Source organism: Sinocyclocheilus rhinocerous, unplaced genomic scaffold (genome assembly GCF_001515625.1).
Source record: "Sinocyclocheilus rhinocerous isolate Xijiao unplaced genomic scaffold, SAMN03320098_v1.1 scaffold65, whole genome shotgun sequence".
NCBI classification, from domain to species: domain Eukaryota; kingdom Metazoa; phylum Chordata; class Actinopteri; order Cypriniformes; family Cyprinidae; genus Sinocyclocheilus; species Sinocyclocheilus rhinocerous.
In genome coordinates, this window is record NW_015662000.1 from 798,549 (window position 1) to 820,410 (window position 21,862).

General features: G+C 37.6%; 3 protein-coding genes across 4 annotated transcripts in view; 2 read left to right on the forward strand and 1 right to left on the reverse strand.

The window, feature by feature from the left end:
- The first annotated feature begins 542 nt into the window (after positions 1 to 542).
- Positions 543 to 4,275, forward strand: pdia4 (protein disulfide isomerase family A, member 4). Its single transcript, XM_016537029.1, has 11 exons — positions 543 to 626; positions 791 to 881; positions 1,133 to 1,298; positions 1,383 to 1,588; positions 1,728 to 1,866; positions 1,983 to 2,188; positions 2,267 to 2,425; positions 2,519 to 2,670; positions 2,919 to 3,075; positions 3,202 to 3,435; positions 3,646 to 4,275. Exons 2-11 carry the CDS (start codon positions 794 to 796, stop codon positions 4,059 to 4,061), a joined length of 1,923 nt encoding a protein of 640 aa, XP_016392515.1. The 5' UTR covers positions 543 to 626; positions 791 to 793; the 3' UTR covers positions 4,062 to 4,275.
- Positions 4,276 to 6,135: 1,860 nt separating this feature from the next.
- On the forward strand, positions 6,136 to 19,207 carry ezh2 (enhancer of zeste 2 polycomb repressive complex 2 subunit). 2 transcript variants are annotated; one of them, XM_016537010.1, is made up of 20 exons: positions 6,136 to 6,510; positions 8,106 to 8,229; positions 8,445 to 8,573; positions 8,828 to 8,947; positions 9,032 to 9,152; positions 9,877 to 10,056; positions 10,421 to 10,523; positions 10,663 to 10,826; positions 10,922 to 11,019; positions 11,227 to 11,458; positions 12,956 to 13,125; positions 13,330 to 13,424; positions 13,581 to 13,621; positions 13,743 to 13,868; positions 16,971 to 17,149; positions 17,261 to 17,356; positions 17,448 to 17,529; positions 17,611 to 17,691; positions 17,773 to 17,857; positions 17,947 to 19,207. In XM_016537010.1, exons 2-20 carry the CDS (start codon positions 8,113 to 8,115, stop codon positions 18,005 to 18,007), a joined length of 2,280 nt encoding a protein of 759 aa, XP_016392496.1. In that variant the 5' UTR covers positions 6,136 to 6,510; positions 8,106 to 8,112; the 3' UTR covers positions 18,008 to 19,207. The 2 variants fall into 2 exon arrangements, with proteins under 2 accessions (XP_016392496.1, XP_016392498.1); XM_016537012.1 differs by having other exon boundaries at positions 8,106 to 8,223.
- Positions 19,208 to 19,262: 55 nt separating this feature from the next.
- Positions 19,263 to 21,862, reverse strand: part of LOC107727219 (cullin-1-like) — a 14,855-nt gene continuing 12,255 nt past the window's right edge. The window contains exons 18-22 of the mRNA XM_016537009.1: positions 20,833 to 20,880; positions 20,424 to 20,506; positions 20,161 to 20,266; positions 19,960 to 20,073; positions 19,263 to 19,887 (exon numbers count right to left, since the gene is read on the reverse strand). Of these exons, the coding sequence (XP_016392495.1) occupies positions 19,807 to 19,887; positions 19,960 to 20,073; positions 20,161 to 20,266; positions 20,424 to 20,506; positions 20,833 to 20,880 (432 nt within the window). The 3' untranslated portion in view covers positions 19,263 to 19,806. The remainder of the gene's footprint in view (positions 19,888 to 19,959; positions 20,074 to 20,160; positions 20,267 to 20,423; positions 20,507 to 20,832; positions 20,881 to 21,862) is intronic.

A 21,862-nucleotide genomic window follows, 5' to 3' on the forward strand; every position in this document is an offset into this window, starting at 1 on the left:
GTGCTTAACATTACTTTAAAAACCCATTTGATCTGATTAAATACCTCAAAAGTGATATTTGATTTGCATGAAGTTGCTAAAATATTAAGAGGACATGTCTTAACATGCTTGACAAATTGGACAGTTTTTTTTTTAAATATAGCAATTTCAAAATTCACATTTGGGGTATTATTTGCGTTTGTGTGAAAATTTATGAGGGTGGCCCCTTCTGTTATTTTGCAATTAAAAATTAAACATTCCTTTGCCAAAAACCAATTTTAATAAATAAGACTTTTATATATCTACAGCTTTTTCTCATTTACTGTGCTACTTCACCCATGCTGTCATAATGCAGGTACGTGTGAATTTCATATCTTAACCTATTAACAACTAAAAAACTTAAATCGTAAAAGCAATAACTTGCTCCTAGTTACACTTCCTGTAACTCGTCAGACTCGTCTTATCGCTTTCACTAATCGACCAATCAGCTTGCAGCCCACGACAGACCACCCAATTGCGGTTTTGAACGTGCATGAACTGCGGACTTGAGTGGCGACCGATGATTGGCCGAGTCCTTGCTCTACCAGCCAATCAGAGCGTGGCAAGTCAGTCAAGTTCGAGTAAAGGAGTGGGGATTGGGAAGCGAAGTAAGAAAAAAGCATTTAGAGAAGAATGCGTGACTTGTAATGAGCTGAGTCAAAGCATTTAATGCAAACGTTATAACTATCACAGTATTTTTTAATTTGATTACCGGTAGCAGTGTATGCGTCTCGGTTTAATCCATTAACTAAAGGAGGCGTGAATATTACAGATCATGAAGAAGATAACCCTTCTATTGATTGTGCTGCTTGGAGTGACACACTTCATATTGCCAAGCCGATGCGAAGAAGATGCCAAAGATGGTAATATATCTATTGCAGGTTGTTGATATCTAACATGCTTGTTTGTTTTGGGATATTCAGACCCGTTGCATTGCTAGCTAGCTTGATGCATTCTTGTTTATGGCAACACTGCATGTTAGACAGTGTTGTAGAGACCATGGAGATGTTTTTGTTGCACTACAACAAAGACCTATTAATATAAAACAAGTATCAAGAAAACAGGAGCTGATTTAGCTTGATGCATTTCATATTTGTTAACCATAACATTTTAGATTCAGCAGAAGATATTGGAGAGGAAGATGATGATGAGGATGACGATGATGATGCAGATGACACTGAAGTAAAGGAGGAGAATGGGGTGCTGGTCCTGACAGATGAAAACTTTGATACCTTCATAGAGGGCAAAGACACAGTACTGGTGGAGTTCTACGCACCATGGTAAGGCTTCTTTGCTCTACATCCGTAGGAGACACGTCATTGACTGTCAGAGATCTTGCTCATGCAAATATTACACTTTTTCAGGTGTGGCCACTGCAAACAGTTTGCTCCTGAGTATGAGAAGATCGCTCAGACGCTAAAGGAGAATGACCCACCGATTCCTGTGGCAAAGGTTGATGCCACTAAGGCTAGTGCACTGGGAAGTAGATTTGAAGTTTCTGGATATCCCACCATCAAAATACTTAAAAAGGGGGAGCCGGTGGACTATGACGGGGATCGAAGTGAGCGTGGTGAGTTCACTTAAAATTCATTTAAATGCCGTTATAATTTTTTTCCTTCCATCAGATTGCTGTGAATTTGACAAGTGCTCATGAGTTTCCTTCCGCGTACGTTGTTGATCAAGCATGGTTTTAACTTTCATTTTTTCAGCCATTGTGGAACGAGTTAAAGAAGTTGCCCAACCAGACTGGAAACCTCCTCCGGAGGCCACCCTAGTCTTGACTAAGGATAATTTTGATGATGTGGTGAACAATGCAGACATTATTCTGGTGGAGTTCTATGCACCCTGGTTTGTATATTTAGATTCCTGTGCAGCTTATTTATTAACTCATGATGTTACATCTTTGCATTCTTTCTGAAGCATCAGTGTGTCTTTTGGAGAGTCATGTGTTTTAATTCAAACAGGTGTGGCCACTGTAAGACACTTGCACCTGAGTATGAGAAGGCTGCTAAAGAGCTCCGCAATCGCACACCTCCAATTCCACTGGCTAAAGTTGATGCCACTGCAGAGAGTGATTTAACAACGCGGTTTGGTGTTTCTGGTTACCCAACTCTTAAAATCTTCAGAAAGGGCAAGGCTTTCGACTACAATGGACCACGTGAAAAGTTTGGTAGGTCCATCACCCATTGTCTTGGCGACTGATTGATTTGGAGGCGTAATGACAATCTCTTCATTCTTTTTCCTCTAGGTATTGTTGATTACATGTCAGACCAGGCTGGTCCTCCATCAAAGCAGGTGCAGACTCTAAAACAGGTTCAGGAGCTCGTCAGAGATGGTGATGATTCTGTGATTGTAGGTGTTTTCTCCAGTGAAGAAGATGCAGCATATGAGATCTATCAAGAAGCATGTGTGTATTATGCTGTCTGGAAGTCCTTCTCAAATGCATTAGATCTGAACTTTTCATTTTATTTATCTAACAACTTGTTCTCTTTTCCTGCAGGTAATTCTCTAAGAGAAGACTACAGATTTATGCATACGTTCAATAATGAAGTCGCAAAATTCCTCAAGGCTTCACCTGGACAAGCAGTCATGCTCCAGCCAGAGAAGTTTAGGTCTAAATATGAGCCAGCATCTCATTCACTAACAATTAAAGTAAGTTCTGAATCTTTATTGTTTGTGTGAGATCTTTGCAAACCAAGCATGACACTGTTGTTAAGGTGTGGTAACATCAGATAAATTTTGGCAAACTTTTGCGGTCAAAAAAGGTCCAGTGTCAATAGTGAAGTGGTATGAAGCACTGCTCACATAGTAGTTTAACATAGTTTAGATAACTCAAATTTTTGTGAACAAACATTTAGACGCTTTTGAAACTGAACAATTTTCTTTGTTTTTTTCTAAAGGACTCCACACCTGCTTCAGAAGTTCAGGAATTTTTCAAGAAACACATTCTACCTTTGGTTGGGCACAGAAAGCAGAGCAACGATGCAAAGAGACACACCACACGACCTCTTGTGGTTGTTTATTATGGAGTAGACTTCAGTTTTGATTACAGAGTTGGTATGTGTCTAAGCCGTGGCTGTTGTAGCGCTTTGAAACTCTAAAAGGAATTAAGATAATGCCTGTAGCTCACGATGCAAATGCTTTTGTTCACTACTGACACAATTTGTTATCATTTCTACCCAGCCACACAGTTTTGGAGGAGCAAAGTGCTTGAAGTAGCAAAGGACTTCCCAGAGTACACATTTGCTATAGCGGATGAGGAAGACTATGCTGATGAATTGAAGAGTCTTGGACTCAGTGAAAGCGGGGAGGAGGTGAATGTTGGCATTCTCGGTGAGGAAGGGAAAAAATATGCCATGGAGCCAGAGGAGTTTGACTCGGATGTGCTCCGAAGCTTTGTCATGGCCTTCAAAAAAGGTAAGGTATTGGTGTGTTATGCATGTTACGTATTCTTCATGAAAATGTACATGATTTCTCTTAATACTTCTTAATCAGAAGTGATTGTTACATTGAGTTTAAGCCAGTGTGGTAAATGTTCTTCTAAGAATGCAAATGCTTAGAGAGAGCACTGCTTTTGTCACTACATTACATTAAAATCAGTGACTTCATCCTTTTCTTATCTGACAGGTAAGCTGAAACCTATTGTAAAGTCTCAGCCTATTCCCAAGAGCAACAAAGGACCAGTGAAGGTTGTGGTGGGCAAGACTTTTGATGACATTGTGATGGATACAAAGAAAGATGTCCTTATCGAGTTTTATGCACCATGGTGTGGCCACTGTAAAAAGCTGGAGCCAGATTATACAGCTCTCGGAAAGAAATACAAGAATGAGAAGAATCTTGTCATTGCCAAAATGGATGCCTCTGCTAATGATGTGCCTCATGACAGTTATAAAGTAGAAGGTTTCCCTACAATCTACTTTGCTCCCAGCAGCAACAAGCAGAACCCAGTCAAATTTGAAGGCGGCAAAAGGGACGTGGAGGAATTAAGCAAATTTGTGGAAAAACATGCCACAAAATTATCACAGCAAAAAGATGAGCTCTAAGAGATTTAGAAAAACCATGAACTTTATATAAATGCAGTTCCCTGAGAATGGAAATATTCTGGAGGGCTTGGTGACCTTCAGATAAGAGAATGTTTTGAATTGTTTTTGTACTTTCTTTTGTTTCTGCGATCAAAACATTCAGTATTTTCATTCCAAACCAAGCACTGTTTATTAGGTTTATTTCTCCCAAGTCTTTTAAATAAAAGAATGAAAAACACAAATGGAGTGGTTGTCATAAATAAGTTCCTGTTTACTTCATTATACATCACAGTTTTCAGGTCCAAACTCTCCTTCAGAACCCAAAAACAAACAAAAAACAGTTCTGATATATAAACTCGCGGTGTGCTGTAGTACTACTAAAACATAACAATCCTGACCTTTATCTCATCTCAGTTGGCCAGACAGTTATTCATACTTTAAGAATTGTTAAAATATTGGTGTTCGGGACACCGTGAGCCTGGAGACTAGTGTACATTGTGAGTTTTTAAAAGCTTAGCTAAAAGGTATCCTGTAAATTAATAATGCTCATAAGCAACTGTTAAATTTGTATTCTCACTTCAAATGGAGTAGAGATTTGGACCCTGAAACGGTATGTCGGGACTGAACAGGCAGCTTGGCTTAAAATCACATCTACTTTAAATGAAGTTAAATTTAAATTAAATCACATCTATTTTAAAGGGGTCATACGATGCGATTTCAAGTTTTCCTTTCTCTTTGGAGTGTTACAAGCTGATTCTTTAAATCAACCTTTATTACAGATTTTTAAAATGCATTGCAATAATTTTTCAAAGAAAACCTGAATAAAATCTGAATAGTGTTTAGACTTCACTGAATCGTTCCAATGGTTCACGATTCGGATTGAATCTGTCCGAGCCAATAACCAAACGAAGAACAAATAATGAGCCTAAAATCGATAAGCTGAGAGTACTTTTAGATTGATCCGATGATTTCAAAAATGAGGCTAAAAGTAGGCTACTTTATTAGTGTACGTTTAATTTAACAGTAAAACGTGCGGGAAATACGTGACGGATTTATCAATACATATACGAATAAAAAAATTATTTATAGCGTTTTATTTGAACGTTAACTTTTAAAGCAGCAATATGTGACTATTTATGGATTTTTGGGACGTTTTTAGATACAACTGCCATGCTGTGAGGTCGGGGACGTGATGACGTAGGAGTCTCTGAATCATTTTTCGAACTCGCGGAAATGATTCGGATTGCCCACAACTATCGGTGTTTGTCAGGTGACGTCACACTCACGAGAATCGAATTGCATTTTGGGTATCTCCGCCATTTGTAGGGTATCAAAGCCGAGGTGTTCTGTAGTTGGAGAATTGTGTTTTTTATTTGATTTAAAATGGTACGTTCTTGTTGTGTTAAAATCTGCCATAGTGAATTACATGGTAGAAAAGGTCAAAAACTCACAACGAAGAAAGATATTTTAGGTCTCACACTTGAAAAAAAGACTAAACAACAAGCGGCGTCGCCGCCGTGTCAGATGGCCTGGGTTGCAGTGGTGATATGCAAAATCATCATATTTGCGACCGATTGTACGCAGATGGCATTAAGTGGGTGGTACTTAATGAACCGGGTGACCCAAGTCCAGTCCAAACAGTCCACAGGAAGTCCCTCAGTTCAATGAGAAAATAGAATGACATGTTGACTGTATCGACTTACTGGCCGTGTGGAACTGTTTTCTCCCAGTAATTACCACAACTGCAGCATGTTTTTTCCTTCTGTCTGTACTAAAAGAAAGTAGCAAGAGCTTAAATCTTTGCATTATACTGTATCGCCAACACATTCACAGCTGCTGTTCTTCGCTGACATAATTCACGGCAATGATAGAAACCCAAAGACTACTAATAGCATACTGCGCGCCGGTTTTACAGTTTTGCAAAACTGTATTCGTTCAAAATCAAGAACAAAGAGAACTTCTTCACATGTCCCCCACTGCAGTCACGCATCCGATTCGCCCAGTCCTCGATAGGATCTATCCAATCAAAATTCGCAACATTGAGCAGCTCGAACATGGCTTGTTCTGATTGGCTGATCTCTTTGGCGCTCGTTGGTTCTGCAGTGCGCGAGGTGGGCGGCGAATTCTGAGTATAAACGACAGACTGAGCGGGTTTGAATACTTACAGAAACGGAAATATTACACATTTACATACATTTCAAATTTATTTCAATTCGCTTACAGTCTGCCGCAGTTAAGACAGAGAAAGACGGCTGGCCAAACAGATACTTGTAGAACTAAAGACGAATTAAGCGCCTGTCTTTTGTTTATCGAGGCTCGCCGGTATTGGTAGCGCGGACGCGCGGAGGTGAAGGGACCCTCTACCGCGAGCTAGCTGAGTTAGCTAGCTCACTTAACCGATCATCTTCACTTAGGGACGGCACTGACAGAAACGTCGTTTGTTTGGATGTGGACAGGTCTCCTCCTTCAGGTAGGCACTAGAAGAAGACACTAAAGAGACAGTTGTCTGAGTGTTTTAGTAAAACCACATTTACTTTCTGGTTAAGACAGCCCAGCTAACCAGTTAGCGACTAACTTTAAATTGAAACACTGCAAAGACAGCAGTCATGTTAAATTATAGACAGTTTACTAGTCACATGGATTATGTTCTACCCTACTGTTAAACCATAACGAAGTTTAAAGGATAATTCAACAAAAAACGATAAATCGGTCATTTACAAGCCCTCACGTTGTTCCAAACCTCTATGACTTACTTTCTTCCGTGAAAGGAAACAAAGGGGATGAAAGAAATCAGTCATATCTCAGTCATCATTCACTTTCATTGTATTAGAAAAAAGATGCATTGCAAGTGAACAGTGACTGACATTCTGCTTAACATCTATCTATGTGTCAGAAGAAAAAAGTCAGGTTTAGAGAACCATGAGATTGAGTAAATTATAAGTTTTCATTTTTGGATGAATCTTTTTAGCATCTAAGTTGTCAGCCTTTTGTTAGTTCTTCAGTGTTTATTTCTTAATTGTCATTACAAGACTTGCTGATTTTGTGAAGTTGTGTGAGTAAACACGATTAAAACTGTTATAAGGTTTTGTTTCAGTTTTCAGTTAGACGTCGCTTCAATGTGTGTGTTAGTCCAGCAGGGGCGCCAATGAGCTCATACACCTGTCACATATACACCAGGGATAACATAAATCCCAGATTTGGGAATAAAAGTGTACCTAATGCAATTGCAGAACTACACCCAATTGCTGTTTATTCGTGGATAAAAAGGGGACATTAATTTTCCTCTGCCTCTTAATTGTTCAGTTTTCTCATGTTACTACATTTAGATTGAGTATGTGAGTTTGTGGTGTTGCTGAGATGACTGGGAGAACTTGTAGGAGGGGAAACCTGTGAACTTACAAGTGACACTTTGTCACTGTCTCGCACCGTCTCAGCTACTCGGTTACATATTCAGCCTACGTAGTCGCAGCATGTTAGATAATCTCTACAGCAATTGAGTTGGCTTTTACACTCTAGTGGTTCCCAGAGGAAAGTATTGTTGCTCTTTCATAGCTCAGAAGACTTAAAGGGGCTCTCAGGAATTTTTCAGTTAAGTTTAAAATGAGGAGAACTAAATGAGGAGTCACTAATAAATAATACGACTGATATATGGTTAGAGTACAGAACTCTACATGTTTTGGTTCAGCATATTTTAGGCCTATATAATTTCTGCTGGGAAGAATTTGTTGAGAAATCTTCATTTGAAATCTGCACAAAAAATAAGACAAAAATACTCAGGAAGAATCACTTTTTTTGCAGTTAGTTTAATCAGTAGGTACAGTAAAAGGTACTTCCATGTTCTTTACTTGGTTTGAAAAGGTCTTAAAAAGTCTCAAGTTTACCTTCATAAAACCTGCAGAAACCCTAAAAAATAGATCTTCAACTATCGTCGGCACAACCCTAATATAGTTTTTGGATAAAACTGTTTTATCCAAAAGGAAAAACAAAACAAAACCACTTAACCTCCATGTTGTATGTTTCTATAGTCTATAATGAAGACTAAAGCCATATACTGTATGTGTATAGGGAAGCCATGGTATTGACTGGGAGGAAATCGGAGAAGGGTCCTGTTTGCTGGAAGAGGAGAGTGAAGTCTGAGTACATGCGACTGCGGCAGCTCAAACGTTTCAGGAGGGCAGACGAGGTCAAGGTGATCCATGGGCTAATACAGCAGACATTAAGCTGCTCGTATAGAGTTTGGTGTTGGTCAGGCTTTTAGGTGTCACGTGATATGGACAGTGCAAATGCACTGTTATGTATAACACTGTTTCCTTTCCACAAATTATAAAAAGTCATGAGAATAACCATGTTGCCTGCCTGTCTATAGGATAGTCTCACGTTGAAATGTGTTTTCTTAATGTACAGAGCATGTTCAGCTCCAACAGACAGAAGATATTGGAGCGTACAGATATATTGAACCAGGAATGGAAACTGAGACGGATACAGCCTGTTCATATTATGACACCTGTGAGCTCCTTGCGAGGGACTAGAGAGGTTAGAACAAATCCCCTAATTCAGATTCTCCTAAAGTGCATGTTTAATGCCATCCATGCTTTTGTAATTTTCCTCAATTTAATTGATTATCTTTATCTCGATCTCATTTCTGTTTGCTTTTTGGAAATGTGTATTAGTGTTTTATTATTAAATGCAGTGTTTTTGGTGCTTGTGGCGTTTAGAGTAAATGCTCATTATCCTATAAATATCTTAGTTTATAGACTTCTATCTGACACGACTGAAATATTTTGCAGTGCACTGTTGACAGTGGCTTCTCTGAGTTCTCCAGACAAGTCATTCCTCTCAAAACACTGAATGCTGTGGCCTCTGTGCCTGTCATGTACTCTTGGTCTCCACTCCAGCAAAACTTCATGGTAAAACCAATTTTTTTTATATATATTTGCAAAAGTCAAAAAACACACTTTTAATCTTGGTTTTTAATCAACCTAAATTTTTAGGTTGAAGATGAGACCATATTGCACAACATCCCTTACATGGGTGATGAAATCCTTGATCAAGATGGCACCTTCATTGAAGAGCTTATTAAAAATTATGATGGAAAAGTTCATGGAGATAGAGGTCAGGAATTCATTTTTTTCCTGATTTATAAGATTTGATCTAGTTGGTCTTTTAAAGAAATACAAATTGGGAGACGATTTAAAATGTATTCTTTTTCATACTCTACTGAATATAAGAGCACACAGGCTTGGTATTACAAATAATGACAGTTAAAATTTTTTGGGTGAAATATCCCTTTAAAGGGTTAGTTCACCCAAAAATGAAAATTAGCCCATAAATTACTCGCCCTCAAGTCATCCTAGGTGTATATGACTTTTTTCTTTCAGACGAATCCAGTTGGGAGTTATATTAAAAATTGTCTTTGGTCTTTCAAGCTGTTTAATGCCACTCAGCGGGTGTTGCATGCATCAGTCCAAAAGAAGTTAAATAAAAAGCGCCTATCCATAAAAAAAAAGTGTCTCACACGGCTCTGGGGGGTAAACAAAGGCCTCCTGTAGTGAATCGATGCGTTTTTGTAAGAAAAATATATATGTTCAAAATGTAATAATCACTTTAATGTAGCTAGCGCCAACAGTTGTACATTGAAGCAGCTCCGGGCGGATGACGTATGAGGTCGGCTTTGCGCATGCGCCGTTCAGAAGTGACGCACGCGGTAGTGAACTAACCCTTTAAGAATTGATTCACATTTAAGCTAACATATCCGCAGCTGCAAAAAGCCCTATAGACTGCAGGTTCTCTTGAAAAGGGTATTGATTTCTTTTCCTATGTTTTGTTTTGTGTGTAGAGTGTGGTTTCATAAATGATGAGATCTTTGTGGAGCTAGTGAGCGCACTCAATCAGTACAGTGATGAGGAGGAAGATGATGAAGAGGAGGATCAGCATGATTGCAAGTTTGAGAAGATGGACCTCTGTGATGGAAAAGATGACGCTGAAGACTCTCACAAGGACCAGTTCAATTCTGAAAGTAATAGAAATTAAATTATTTTTTAGCGTAAAGTATGTAAAAACAGATCTAGTTTTGATACAGATTGTGAGCAGGTTAAAATATATTACAGTTGATTATTATTATTATTTTTTTCTTTAACCAAATTCCAAAGATTTACAGCAGTGTTACATATGTCAGGACTGTTGTGTTTATATGTATTTTGGGACATCAGATGTTTTCCTTGTCCAGTGCAATATAGTTTTTTTTTTTTTTCAAACAAATCACATGCCCTTTAGTGCTGACAATAGAAATAGACAATAGAATTTTATTACATGCTGCATGTGTTTTAAAGTCTCTTATTTTGTCTTATACAGTTTCTGTGCTTTCTTATTGTATGCAACAGGTCACAACAATGACAGATCAAAGAAGTTTCCCTCTGATAAAATCTTTGAAGCCATTTCTTCCATGTTTCCTGATAAAGGTTCAACTGAAGAACTCAAAGAAAAGTATGTTAGATATCAACTCCCCTGAATAAGAACTTTCAATGGTTCTGATAAACTTAAATGGAAAATAATGTGAAGCTTCCATTTGCGTTGAAATTTGATGGGTGGTGATTATGTTTTGATAAATGTTGTCTTTTTGCAGATATAAAGAACTTACTGAGCAGCAGCTTCCAGGGGCTCTTCCTCCTGAATGCACCCCAAACATCGATGGACCAAATGCTAAATCAGTGCAAAGAGAGCAGAGTCTGCACTCCTTCCATACACTCTTCTGCAGGCGTTGCTTCAAATACGACTGTTTTCTTCACCGTAAGCAATTATTCCTCAAAATGCTGTCCTTTAACAATAATATCCAACCATTTAAGATTGCATTTCTATAAATGCATTCCTCTTTTGATTTACAGCTTTCCATGCAACTCCAAACACATACAAGCGTAAAAATATGGAGAATCTGTTGGACAGCAAACCATGTGGCATTTATTGTTACATGTATATGGTTCAGGCAAGTGCATTTCTCCACTCCTTCTAAAATGAAAGATATTGTTAATCCTGAAGGCTTGATATGTTTGTGTGGTTTGAGATGGCACAAAACTGCAAGTGCAGTTATGATTTCTGTGTGAAAGTGTTTGCATCACAGGTTTTACACATTTGAAGTGCTGCTTAATTCTGACTTTCACTCTGATTAACCCTGGCATACGTATCTCTTCAGGATGGCATGGTTAGGGAATACCCAGCAGGTGTGGTTGCGGAGCGTGCCAAGACCCCTTCTAAGCGCATAGTGGGCAGACGCAGAGGAAGACTCCCCAACAGCAGACCCAGCACCCCAACAGTTAACAATGAGACTAAAGACACAGACAGTGACCGAGAGGGAGGGGCAGATGGAACAGACTGCAACGATAAAGATGATGACGACAAAAAGGATGAGACCACCAGCTCCTCAGGTGAGATTGAGGGTCTATAAAAATATATCATATCAGTGTAATTAGGCCTGTCGCGATAATTAAATAACCGTATAATCGCGATTATTTTATCTAACCGATAAAAGATTATTGTGCTTTTTATACGGCACAAGGGGGAGTCATAAACCAAAAGAAACAGAAGATCACCAGTTGATTTTTTCAGACTTTTCATGCACTGTATAGCCTATATCATCTGAAGCCATTCCATATCTTAATGTGAGGAACAGAACTGTATTTACATTGTTAAATTTAAGTTTACAGAAATTGATCTTCCTTCTGCTGCAGCTGTCAGTCATTCTCCGCTCAGCATTCAAACAGCACATCACGTTCAGTTATGTCAGTCAGCGCGGTAAAACTCTCTCTCCAAGATGATATATTCCCATTATAATACTTGATGTGTAGATAAAGGTCTGGGGATTCGCATAAAATGACATTTTGCTGGAGTTCATTGCTCTCTCATTTCTCTTCTCTTTGTTTGTACTGTGTGGAGTGCAGATGTTGCTTCAAGCACATCATTCTGCACCCTAGGTGTGCATAAGCGCTGCGACTCCATGTTGCTTCAAGTGCACCATTCTGCACCCTGGATGTGCATAAGAGCTTTGTGCTGCTCTGTTTGAAGTGTTTCACATTATCAAAGTTTTGCACACAGAAAGATTATTAGAAGCTTTTATTTTTTTCATGATTTCTATCTTATTTTTCATTAATGTATTTTTTTTGTAAGAATACAAATAGTTAACAGAATAAATATGTTTAAATTGTATTATGTGCACCAAAGATTTTTTTCCAAGATATTGTTTTTGCTGCTAAATTATACAGTCAGCTAGTTTAATTTCATAGCTTATATATTTTTATTCAAATGTAGTTTTTCTCTGTAATGAGGAAGTGAGTATTTAGTGGATTGTGTTTAACAAAGGGTTTAAAAAAGAGTGACGATTAGTTCCACAAACACAGTATTGATATTCTATTGTGCTGTAGAAAAAAAAAAATAGCGCTAGTGTTGGATCGGTATTGGCCAATTCTTAGAATTTGGAGTACTCTATGTAATCTTACACTGCAAAATAATAACTCAAAAAAGATTAAAAGATGACATAATAATTATTTAATGAACCCTTAATTTAATCACAATTATATAATGAAAGCCATAAAAAAAACAGACAATTAGTCGTGATAATCAGCATAATTGTCATAATCGCCAAAGCCCTAAAACAGACAATTAATCGCAATAACCGTGACTATTTTTTAGACAATTAATCGTCAGCCAAATTTCATAATCGTGACAGTCCTAAGTGTAATATTTGATTGGGTGCTGTCAACCATGAAAATCATATTAATAAAAAAGTAATATAGTAATGTCACAATTGATTGTTTATTAGTGTTTTGGAGTCATGAAAATGTATTTGCTTGTTTCAGTTTTCCTGCTGTTTTAGATTTTATTTCCATTTAATAATAATTCATTTGTTTATTTATTTTTTTGTACAGAGGCGAACTCCCGCTGTCAGACTCCAGTGAAGCTGAAGTTGAGCTCAGAGCCTCCTGAGAATGTGGACTGGAGCGGCGCTGAGGCCTCTCTCTTCAGAGTGCTCATCGGCACTTACTATGACAACTTCTGCGCTATCGCCAGACTCATCGGCACAAAGACCTGCAGACAGGTACACACACCTGAGAAGATGGGTTTATGCAATCACATTACATATCGCAGTGTTTATTAATAGTTTAATGCTAGACAACTATGCATAACTGCTGTGGAATTATTTTTGAGGATCTGGTAATTGCAAGTTGCCACAAACAGCAATAAAACAAACACTGAAATGGATTCATGTTTTAGGAGTTTTTCTTGTTTTGGGCTTTGGCAGGTTTATGAATTCAGGGTAAGAGAATCTAGCATCATTGCACGTGCACCTGAGGTGGATGAAAACACTCCTCAAAGGAAGAAGAAGAGGAAACACAGGTGTGTGTTAAAAGTGATATTTATTAGAGTCTGGCTACCTTTACTTTTTTTGTCACTTTCATTGATCTAATCATATTAAATTAAAATAATCAAACTATTATGATTGGTGCATTTTAATCACGTATTACCCTGTTGTGCTTGCTTGGGTTCTTCTAGATTGTGGGCCACTCATTGTCGGAAAATTCAACTAAAGAAAGGTTTGTGTCTTTCAAGTTAGATTCTAGCTCGTACTTTTAGATAGCAATATATTTCACTATTGTGAAAGTTGAGTAAAATGCAAGTATAAATGTTCATTATATGTGAAATTTCTGCTTGCAGATGGCTCCTCCAATCATGTGTACAATTACCAGCCATGTGACCACCCGCGCCAGCCGTGTGACAGTTCTTGCCCTTGTGTCACTGCCCAAAACTTCTGTGAGAAGTTCTGCCAGTGTAGCTCGGAATGTGAGTGTATATTAGGGATGTCAATTTTCGATCATTCCCATGATCGATCATCATTTAAATTAACGATCAATTAATCTTTAACCTTAATACTGCAAAATGCGTTTATTGCAGTGGCAGATAGTAACTGGCATTACAAGATGTCCACTCAAAACGCCAGTTTCCTCACCCGAATGAAAGGGGTTTTTAGTCTAAATAAAAGGCTAGTAGCAGGATTGTAAAATGAATGGATGTGATTATGATCATTTGATAAAATTAAGAGAGTGCGCCGTAGTTACGTTTGGGATCGTTTTACTTTGTTTCATATCCTGTCACAGAGACTGAATGTGCCTTTTAAAATGGTTTCTTGGTACTCGTTGTTGTATTTTAAAACACAATCACAATGTTTGCAATTGACATCGGCATTTAAAATAAAATGATCCCAAACCTGACTATGGCGTGTGGGGTTGTGCCACGCGGTCAGTGTACCGCTTCCATCGTAGGTGCTACGGCAAAACACACTGTTGCTCACATGAAAAATTTTAGTATTGTGACACAAGTGAGATACAAAGCTTAGTTTATAAGAGAAATAATTGGTAAGCAGGCAAATGTTACATCGTGACCAATGACCATGCTTTTGGATTCCTGCTGTTCGAGCCTATACGCGGCTTTGTTCTGTTTTGCGTGTTGGTCATGAACTTCCAGGAATTTAATAATATTGTTTCTTTTCCCAAATCCTCACTGTCTCACCTGCTAATTTCACAGGTTTATTTTCTTGTCATTCATTTTTAATCCCTGTTTTCGCATCTCTCACTGTGGTAAACGTTGGGGGCGAAATGAAAGATTTTGTGGCTATGAATTAAGAATTCGTTCCTACTCATTAATAGGGCTGCCCTCGGCTAAGGATTTTTCTGGTCGACCAGTAGTCGTTCATTTAAAGCATTAGTCAACTAATCGCACGTTTATTAATAAACCATTTAAATCATAATGAGCCTTTAATTGCCTACATAGCCTAATAAGAGGTCATGTACACGCATAAAGCTTGCCACAGCGCACCGACAGAAGTAATGATTATGAATGTGTCAGGGAAAAACAGTAAGGAGGCTGCATTAACATTTGAATAATTTGATAAACTCGTGCTTTGATGGTTTTGGGTTTAAGAGATGAAGCCGGCGACACTGACTCGTCATCTCCGCAGTAGTGGATGCGCCTGTATGCATGTTTCATTCGGATTACATAATCTGAGAATGTTTGTTTTAAATTTGAATTGGTTCATTTGAAAGTAAAAATATATCTATAGAGAGTGAAATGTCTAGTGTCTGTAAGGCAAAGATATACACGGAGTTTCATGCTCCAGATCACAGAGACCAAGACGGCAGAAAGTGCATCACGTTTGCTTTTATTATTTTACAAAAGCGCGGTATTGTGAGTGCACACAAATAAATGTAGAGTCTTTACAGATTTGAAAGATGTATTACTCTTATCTGTATGACCAAAAATGAGGGAGTATTTGTCCTGCAGTGAGTCTTCAGCTTCTACACTCCACACAGTCACTTGAACAGCGCGCATTTCTTTAGGTTAACATTAGATTGAGTGGCCATGTAAAGTTGCTAATACTTACATATTTCAGATAATAAGCCATATTTGAGGTCGATGAATGATAGGCGAGCGTTTGGATGTCCTGCCCGATGTACTGTATTAACCATAGACTAGCCGTTAATGATCTGTTAGTCACAGACTGCGTGACTTCGCCTGGGGATTTTTTTTTTTTCCTTCTGCGACCTAATAACATTTTGGTTGACCAAGACCGTTTTGGTCGACTAACGATTAGTCTACTATTAGGGGGCAGCTCTACTCATTAATTAATTCTCTCATTTTAGCTAAATTGTGGGTTATCTAGGAAAGCAATTAAGGAAACATAGACCATGGCCACAAATTAACAAGTCGCAGGAACGAATTAACAAGTAGGAATTATATGTGATTGGACCACAAAACCAGTCATAAGTAGCACAGGTATATTTGTAGCAATAGCCAAAAATACATTGTATGGGTCAAAATTATAGATTTTTCTTTTATGCCAAAAATCATTAGGATATTAAGTAAAGATCATGTTCCATGAAGATATTTTGTAAATTTCCTACTGTAAATATATCAAAACTTAATTTTTGATTAGTAATATGCATTGCTAAGAACTTCATTTGGACAACTTTAAAGGCAATTTTCTCAATATTTCGATTTTTTTGCACCCTCAGATTCCAGATTTTCAAATAGTTGTATCTCAGCCAAATATGGTCCTATTCTAACAAACCATACATCAATGGAAAGCTTATTCAGATTCATTCAATTTCGAAAAATTGACCCTTATGACTGGTTTTGTTGTCCAGGGCTCTGTCCTGCTCGTGTCCCACAGCCCTGTCAAAGCGCAGAGCTCGATATGAAACAATTATCCAGGAAAACAAGACTTATTAAATTTCTGTTGATTTCCATGTTGAAGGACTTTGCATTGTTTCCATTTGAATGTACTTTTAAAGTTCGGATCAATTTGTACATGAGTGAATTACTTTCGCAAAAGATCCAGCACCGTAACCGCCACTTACAGCCACTTGCATGTGTTTTGCGCATGAGCAGCACAAACCCCAAAATGAAATTTCTTAATCGACCATCGATAGCTTTAATCGATTACATCTCTTGTTAACAATTAATTGATCGCCGATAAATCGTTGACATCCCTAGTGTATATAGAGACACACACATAGACCAACACCTATCAGGCAGCTCAGGCATGCAAAATCAATGTGACAACCAGTTTACACCAAAACAGTTAAAGATTCTTGAAAAGAGGAAGATGGAGTAATCACTTCTTATTCTCTAAACGTGATGGCAATAAAAAGCATTTCATTTTGACCTATACTGTATTTTATATCAGTTATTTTTGTAGAAGAGTTTTTCCGCAGACCTCTTGCGTTTAATGATAGCACTGAATGTAGTTAATATGTAACTTTTATAACCAAGGTGAAGTTATTGCATTCATATGAAGCGTTTTCTTTTATAACAGCTGTGATAGATTTGAAATGGTCAGGTCTGGATGCAGGAGTTGTTTTGAACTGGATTTTTCTATCTGTACAGGTCAGAACCGGTTTCCAGGCTGCCGCTGTAAGGCTCAGTGTAACACCAAGCAGTGTCCCTGTTACCTGGCAGTAAGAGAGTGTGACCCTGACCTGTGCCTCACCTGTGGGGCGGCTGAACACTGGGACAGTAAAAACGTCTCCTGCAAGAACTGTAGTATTCAGAGAGGAGCAAAGAAGGTACATTTTAATCTGACACACATCAGTATGAAGATAAATGCAAAACTAAACATTTAATATTCTTGCTTATTTATGCCACCTTTTCTTTCTCTTTTTTTTTTTTTTTTTAAGCACTTGCTACTGGCTCCGTCTGATGTGGCCGGATGGGGAATTTTCATCAAAGAGCCTGTTCAGAAAAACGAGTTCATCTCCGAGTACTGTGGGGAGGTGAGATGTATAAAACCCCCCCCCAAAAAAACACATCAAGACTACACGATGATACCTTTTTATGTGATGTGTTTCTATTTTTACCTGCTAGATCATCTCCCAGGATGAGGCAGACCGCAGAGGCAAGGTGTATGACAAATACATGTGCAGCTTCCTGTTCAATCTTAACAACGGTAACTAACCTTTTTCTCGCAAAAGTTCGCTGTTCACATGCCCCCCTCACTAGCTGACAACCTCCCACCTTTCACCCACAGATTTTGTTGTTGATGCAACTAGGAAAGGAAACAAGATCAGGTTTGCCAACCACTCTGTGAACCCCAACTGCTATGCAAAGGGTAAGTCACTCAGAATCTTGTACTAAAAGGATCTCGTGTGTAAAATGTGTTGTCATGGTCTCTTCCCGTCTGTCCTCACAGTGATGATGGTTAATGGAGATCACAGGATTGGCATATTTGCTAAGAGAGCCATACAGACTGGAGAGGAACTGTTCTTTGACTACAGGTAAAAAAAAAAAAAAAGTGTAGAGGTGTTTTCTTTCTTTGAGAGGGGCTTTTGAATCATCTAACCTGATGTTTACACATCTCTTTTAGATACAGTCAAGCCGACGCTCTGAAATACGTAGGTATTGAACGTGAAATGGAAATTCCATAAAGCCATCTACCTCCTTCAACAAATGCCTTACACTCTTCAGGAATTCTCTCTCCACATGCATTTCCAGTTTAGATAGTTTTATAGGACACGGGCATCTATTTGAAAAGTTTTTAACGGTGATATTTTGAAGACTTCCCTTTTTTTTTTAAATTTAGTTTTTTTACTCTACCATCAGGCTTACTCTGGGATACACTTTCTGATAATAACTTGAACATTCTGTCATGTTTACAGTTGAGGATTTAGTACAGAGCCATTTTATAATGGGCCATTGTTTTGTATCTGGATTGTAGTTATATTTTTTTTTTGGTTTAAATAATTTTGACAGTTTCCTCTATACCTTTGGACCAAATTTCACATTTAAACCGGCTGTAAGTTTGTAATGCAAAAACATATATCATGCAGTCCCCACCGTTTTAAGTTTTGTTCTTTGTGGAAACCAAAGCCACTGTCACTGCTTTGCATGTTAATCTCTCCAGAACCATGGTGCAGAGGTGTTAAATGCATTTTCCGGTGCCAATGCACTGTTGTTGTAAAAACAAAACAACTTGGTGATTTATGTAAGGAGGGTAGACTCCGTATCATATTATTGCGGTGCCTTGACATGTTTAAAGAACACTGAATAGTTTCTTGAATTAGCTTTCCTAAAATGTTAAATGGTGTACTCGAATTGTTGTATGCATGAACAAAGGTTTTTAAATGGATTGGAATCAGGTAACTCTTCATTCCTCACTGTACATTGTTTTGTAATGTTTATCCAGACAGTTGCAGCTATGAACTTTAGACGTCACTAAATGTAAAGAGATTAAGGTGCTGTTTTTGTCCCTGGTTACGTGAAAAAAAAAAATCAATCACTTTTTTCTGAACGTGGGATACTGTAAAATCAAAGCAATAATACCAGGCTTGACTCCAGAAGTCCCCTATTTATTTTATGCGTGTAAACAAGTTTTATAATTTATTGATGGCTATCATTTGCTGTGATTTGTCTAGTGAATATTAGGGAGTTACTTCTTAGGAGCTTGATCTTTTTTGTTTTGCTCCTCTTAATTCACATTTCGTCTCTGAACCTCGTTTCTACTCTTTCTTTCCTGAGGGTTTTTGACCACTCCATCTCCATGCCTCCGATTACAAGGTGCTGTTCAATTGTTTACAGGGACTTGTTAAACGTGATAAAATAAATATTGAACGTAATTGTCTGCTGTACTGTTTAAGCTAGAAATTCAGAGCAAATATATAAATGAGAAAACCTAGCACTGAAAAAGCAAAAATTAAGTTTATTCATGACATTTATAAAATGAACTGCACTATACAAATGGTGTTCTCGTGGCTGGTAATAATGCAACTCTAAACAGCCAGTCAGACATGATTATGCTCAGCGTGCTGCTGAAATGTATCCTCTTAGTTATAGGTATTTCTGTCTGCAACCAACAGCCTTTTAAAAAAAAAAAAATGTCAGTTTTCCAAAACTCTTAATTACAATTAAATTAATCAGCGGTTTGTATTTTCATAATGATAGGCAATAGCATGCAACCCCGACTCTGGGTCCCACTATGAGTATAGTTCAATGTCCAGTATTTACACATTAAAAAGTAAATGGCAATCCTGAGCAGCTTAAGGGCTTAAAGACAAAGACTGGCCGCTTTAGCAGTCTGGGTTTAAAGGGAAAAGTCCAGTGTCACATTGTCCTATTCGGCAGCAATGACTTGAGATCTTTATGAGAGAATCCTCGGTGTCCGCTCTGTGGTGATATTCCTCAAAACTTTAGGCAAATATCTAAGGATGTCAAACTTCAGAGGACATTGTTAAGCCAAGTAACTGTAAGTGTCTTTTTCCCCATCCACACGTTCCAGGTATTCCTTCTCTATCAAAATATCAATGCATTTCTGAAAAAAGAGAGAAAAAAATCATTTAAATATTTCATTAGTCAGAATTGCACAGCGCTGCAGTTCGGTTACCTTGATGACAGGAACACGAGGTTTGAATCGTGAAGAAAGTTGGTTCAGCACTTCTGCCAAAAGCTGCTGGTGCTTTAAAACTTTCCTCATCTTCATGATTCTCACGATAGCTGCCTGCACACAACAACACAACAAAACAGGTAGATTCAAAAGCATATTTTATTTCAACTTCAAGGGACTGCTAAAGTTTAGTTTTAATACCTGTATGAGGAGCTTCCTGTCTTCCTCAATGTTCTTGTGTGTCGTCTCCTGCTCTTGTTTCTGCTCTGTCTTCATTGGCACATTGATATTCACCCGTAACTTCTTACTGCAGACAGAGAACAGTCTAGATGACAAAAATGCGAACCTAACATAATATTCGAAAATATTACTATGCACTGTTTTAAAATGTTATCTGTGTTGATAGTCAATTGTTAGTGTATACTGTGGAGATCAACCATGAAGCAGTAAGAAAATGCATTTACTTCTTGTAGCCCAGGAAAAGTTTGATTAATGTATCAGGCTTGAAATCCATTTCATCAATATTTGCATTCTCATCCTCCAAGACCTACAAAAAGAAAACAAAAAATACATATAAAAAACAAGGTGTCTAAATCTTTAAATTGCATTAATATAAAATTATTCACAAAAACATGTTTAAACAGAAATGTGAACAATTAAGGGAATCGCATGGAAACTAAGCACACACAAAGAGCAAATATTGAAATTTAATCAAGTCTAATTTGGTGATTCACGCTCATGATTTTGAATCAAGATGTAATCAAATTACTTTCAAATGTGAGAATCTAACACAAAGAGCAAATATAATATAAATAGCACTGATGTTGAAAGACATTTATAGGGTCCTATAAGCAACAAGTTCTCAACACTTACCAGCAACTTTGATTTCAACAGGATTTGCAAAACCTGAACCAAAATATCCTGGAAAAAAAATTACAATTTAAAAACTTAATTTATATATATATATAAAAAAGAAGAAAGCACACACAAAACTAGAAAACATTGCTAAAATGACTTAAGTAATATCCAGACTGATACTTGTTTTGGATAATTCAAATCGACCAAAAATAATCGATATTTAATTTGATGTTAAACCTCACACTGAGGATTTTTGAAAATACTAGTTAATGTTATCGCATTGGACTAAAACTGACTTTGTTCATCCATGGTACAAGTGCTTACTTTTTGTAAGAAAACAAGTTGACAAAAAGACTGAAACTAAGATATGGTAATAGCATAGTATGGTCATAGCATAATGAGAGATTGACAAGCAATTTTAAAAACTGGTCATTTTTGACCAGGAACATCAAATTAGCTAAAAGATTTCCAGCAGAGCATAAAGGGTTAAATCATGAATACTTCTCATATAAATACTTCAAGTGATTTTTAAAGGTCCCCTGAAATGCTTAGAAGCACGCAACGTTAAGCCAAGGACGATAACTATAAAGATAACGATATTAGCGTCCACACCAGCGAACGATATCATCCGTTTATTCTAAGCGCACATGCGTCTGCCGCTTTAAATTCTTGAGCTCGTTACAGCAGGATGGATTCTGATTGGCTGTCGATTTTTTTATCGTTCATCAGCTGGGAAAAAATCATTTTGAAAGTGATTCCAACGATATCGTTTCTCTGGTTTGAGAAGAAAAAAAATCATTATGAAAATATAATTATATTTTCCTTAAAATGTTCTCCCTAACTTCAGGCCTTATTCTCATGTCATATATAAATGTGATGTTCTGCAAAACAAGCTTTAAAACACTTTTTTCTTACTGGGTAATTCTGTGGACAAGTGACCGATTTCAGCTGCGCTTCAGCGTCTATTTTATAGTGTAGGGGGCGGGCGATTCGGATTCTAGAGAGCATTTGATTGGACAGAAAGTTTGATGAGAAGCTGAAGTAC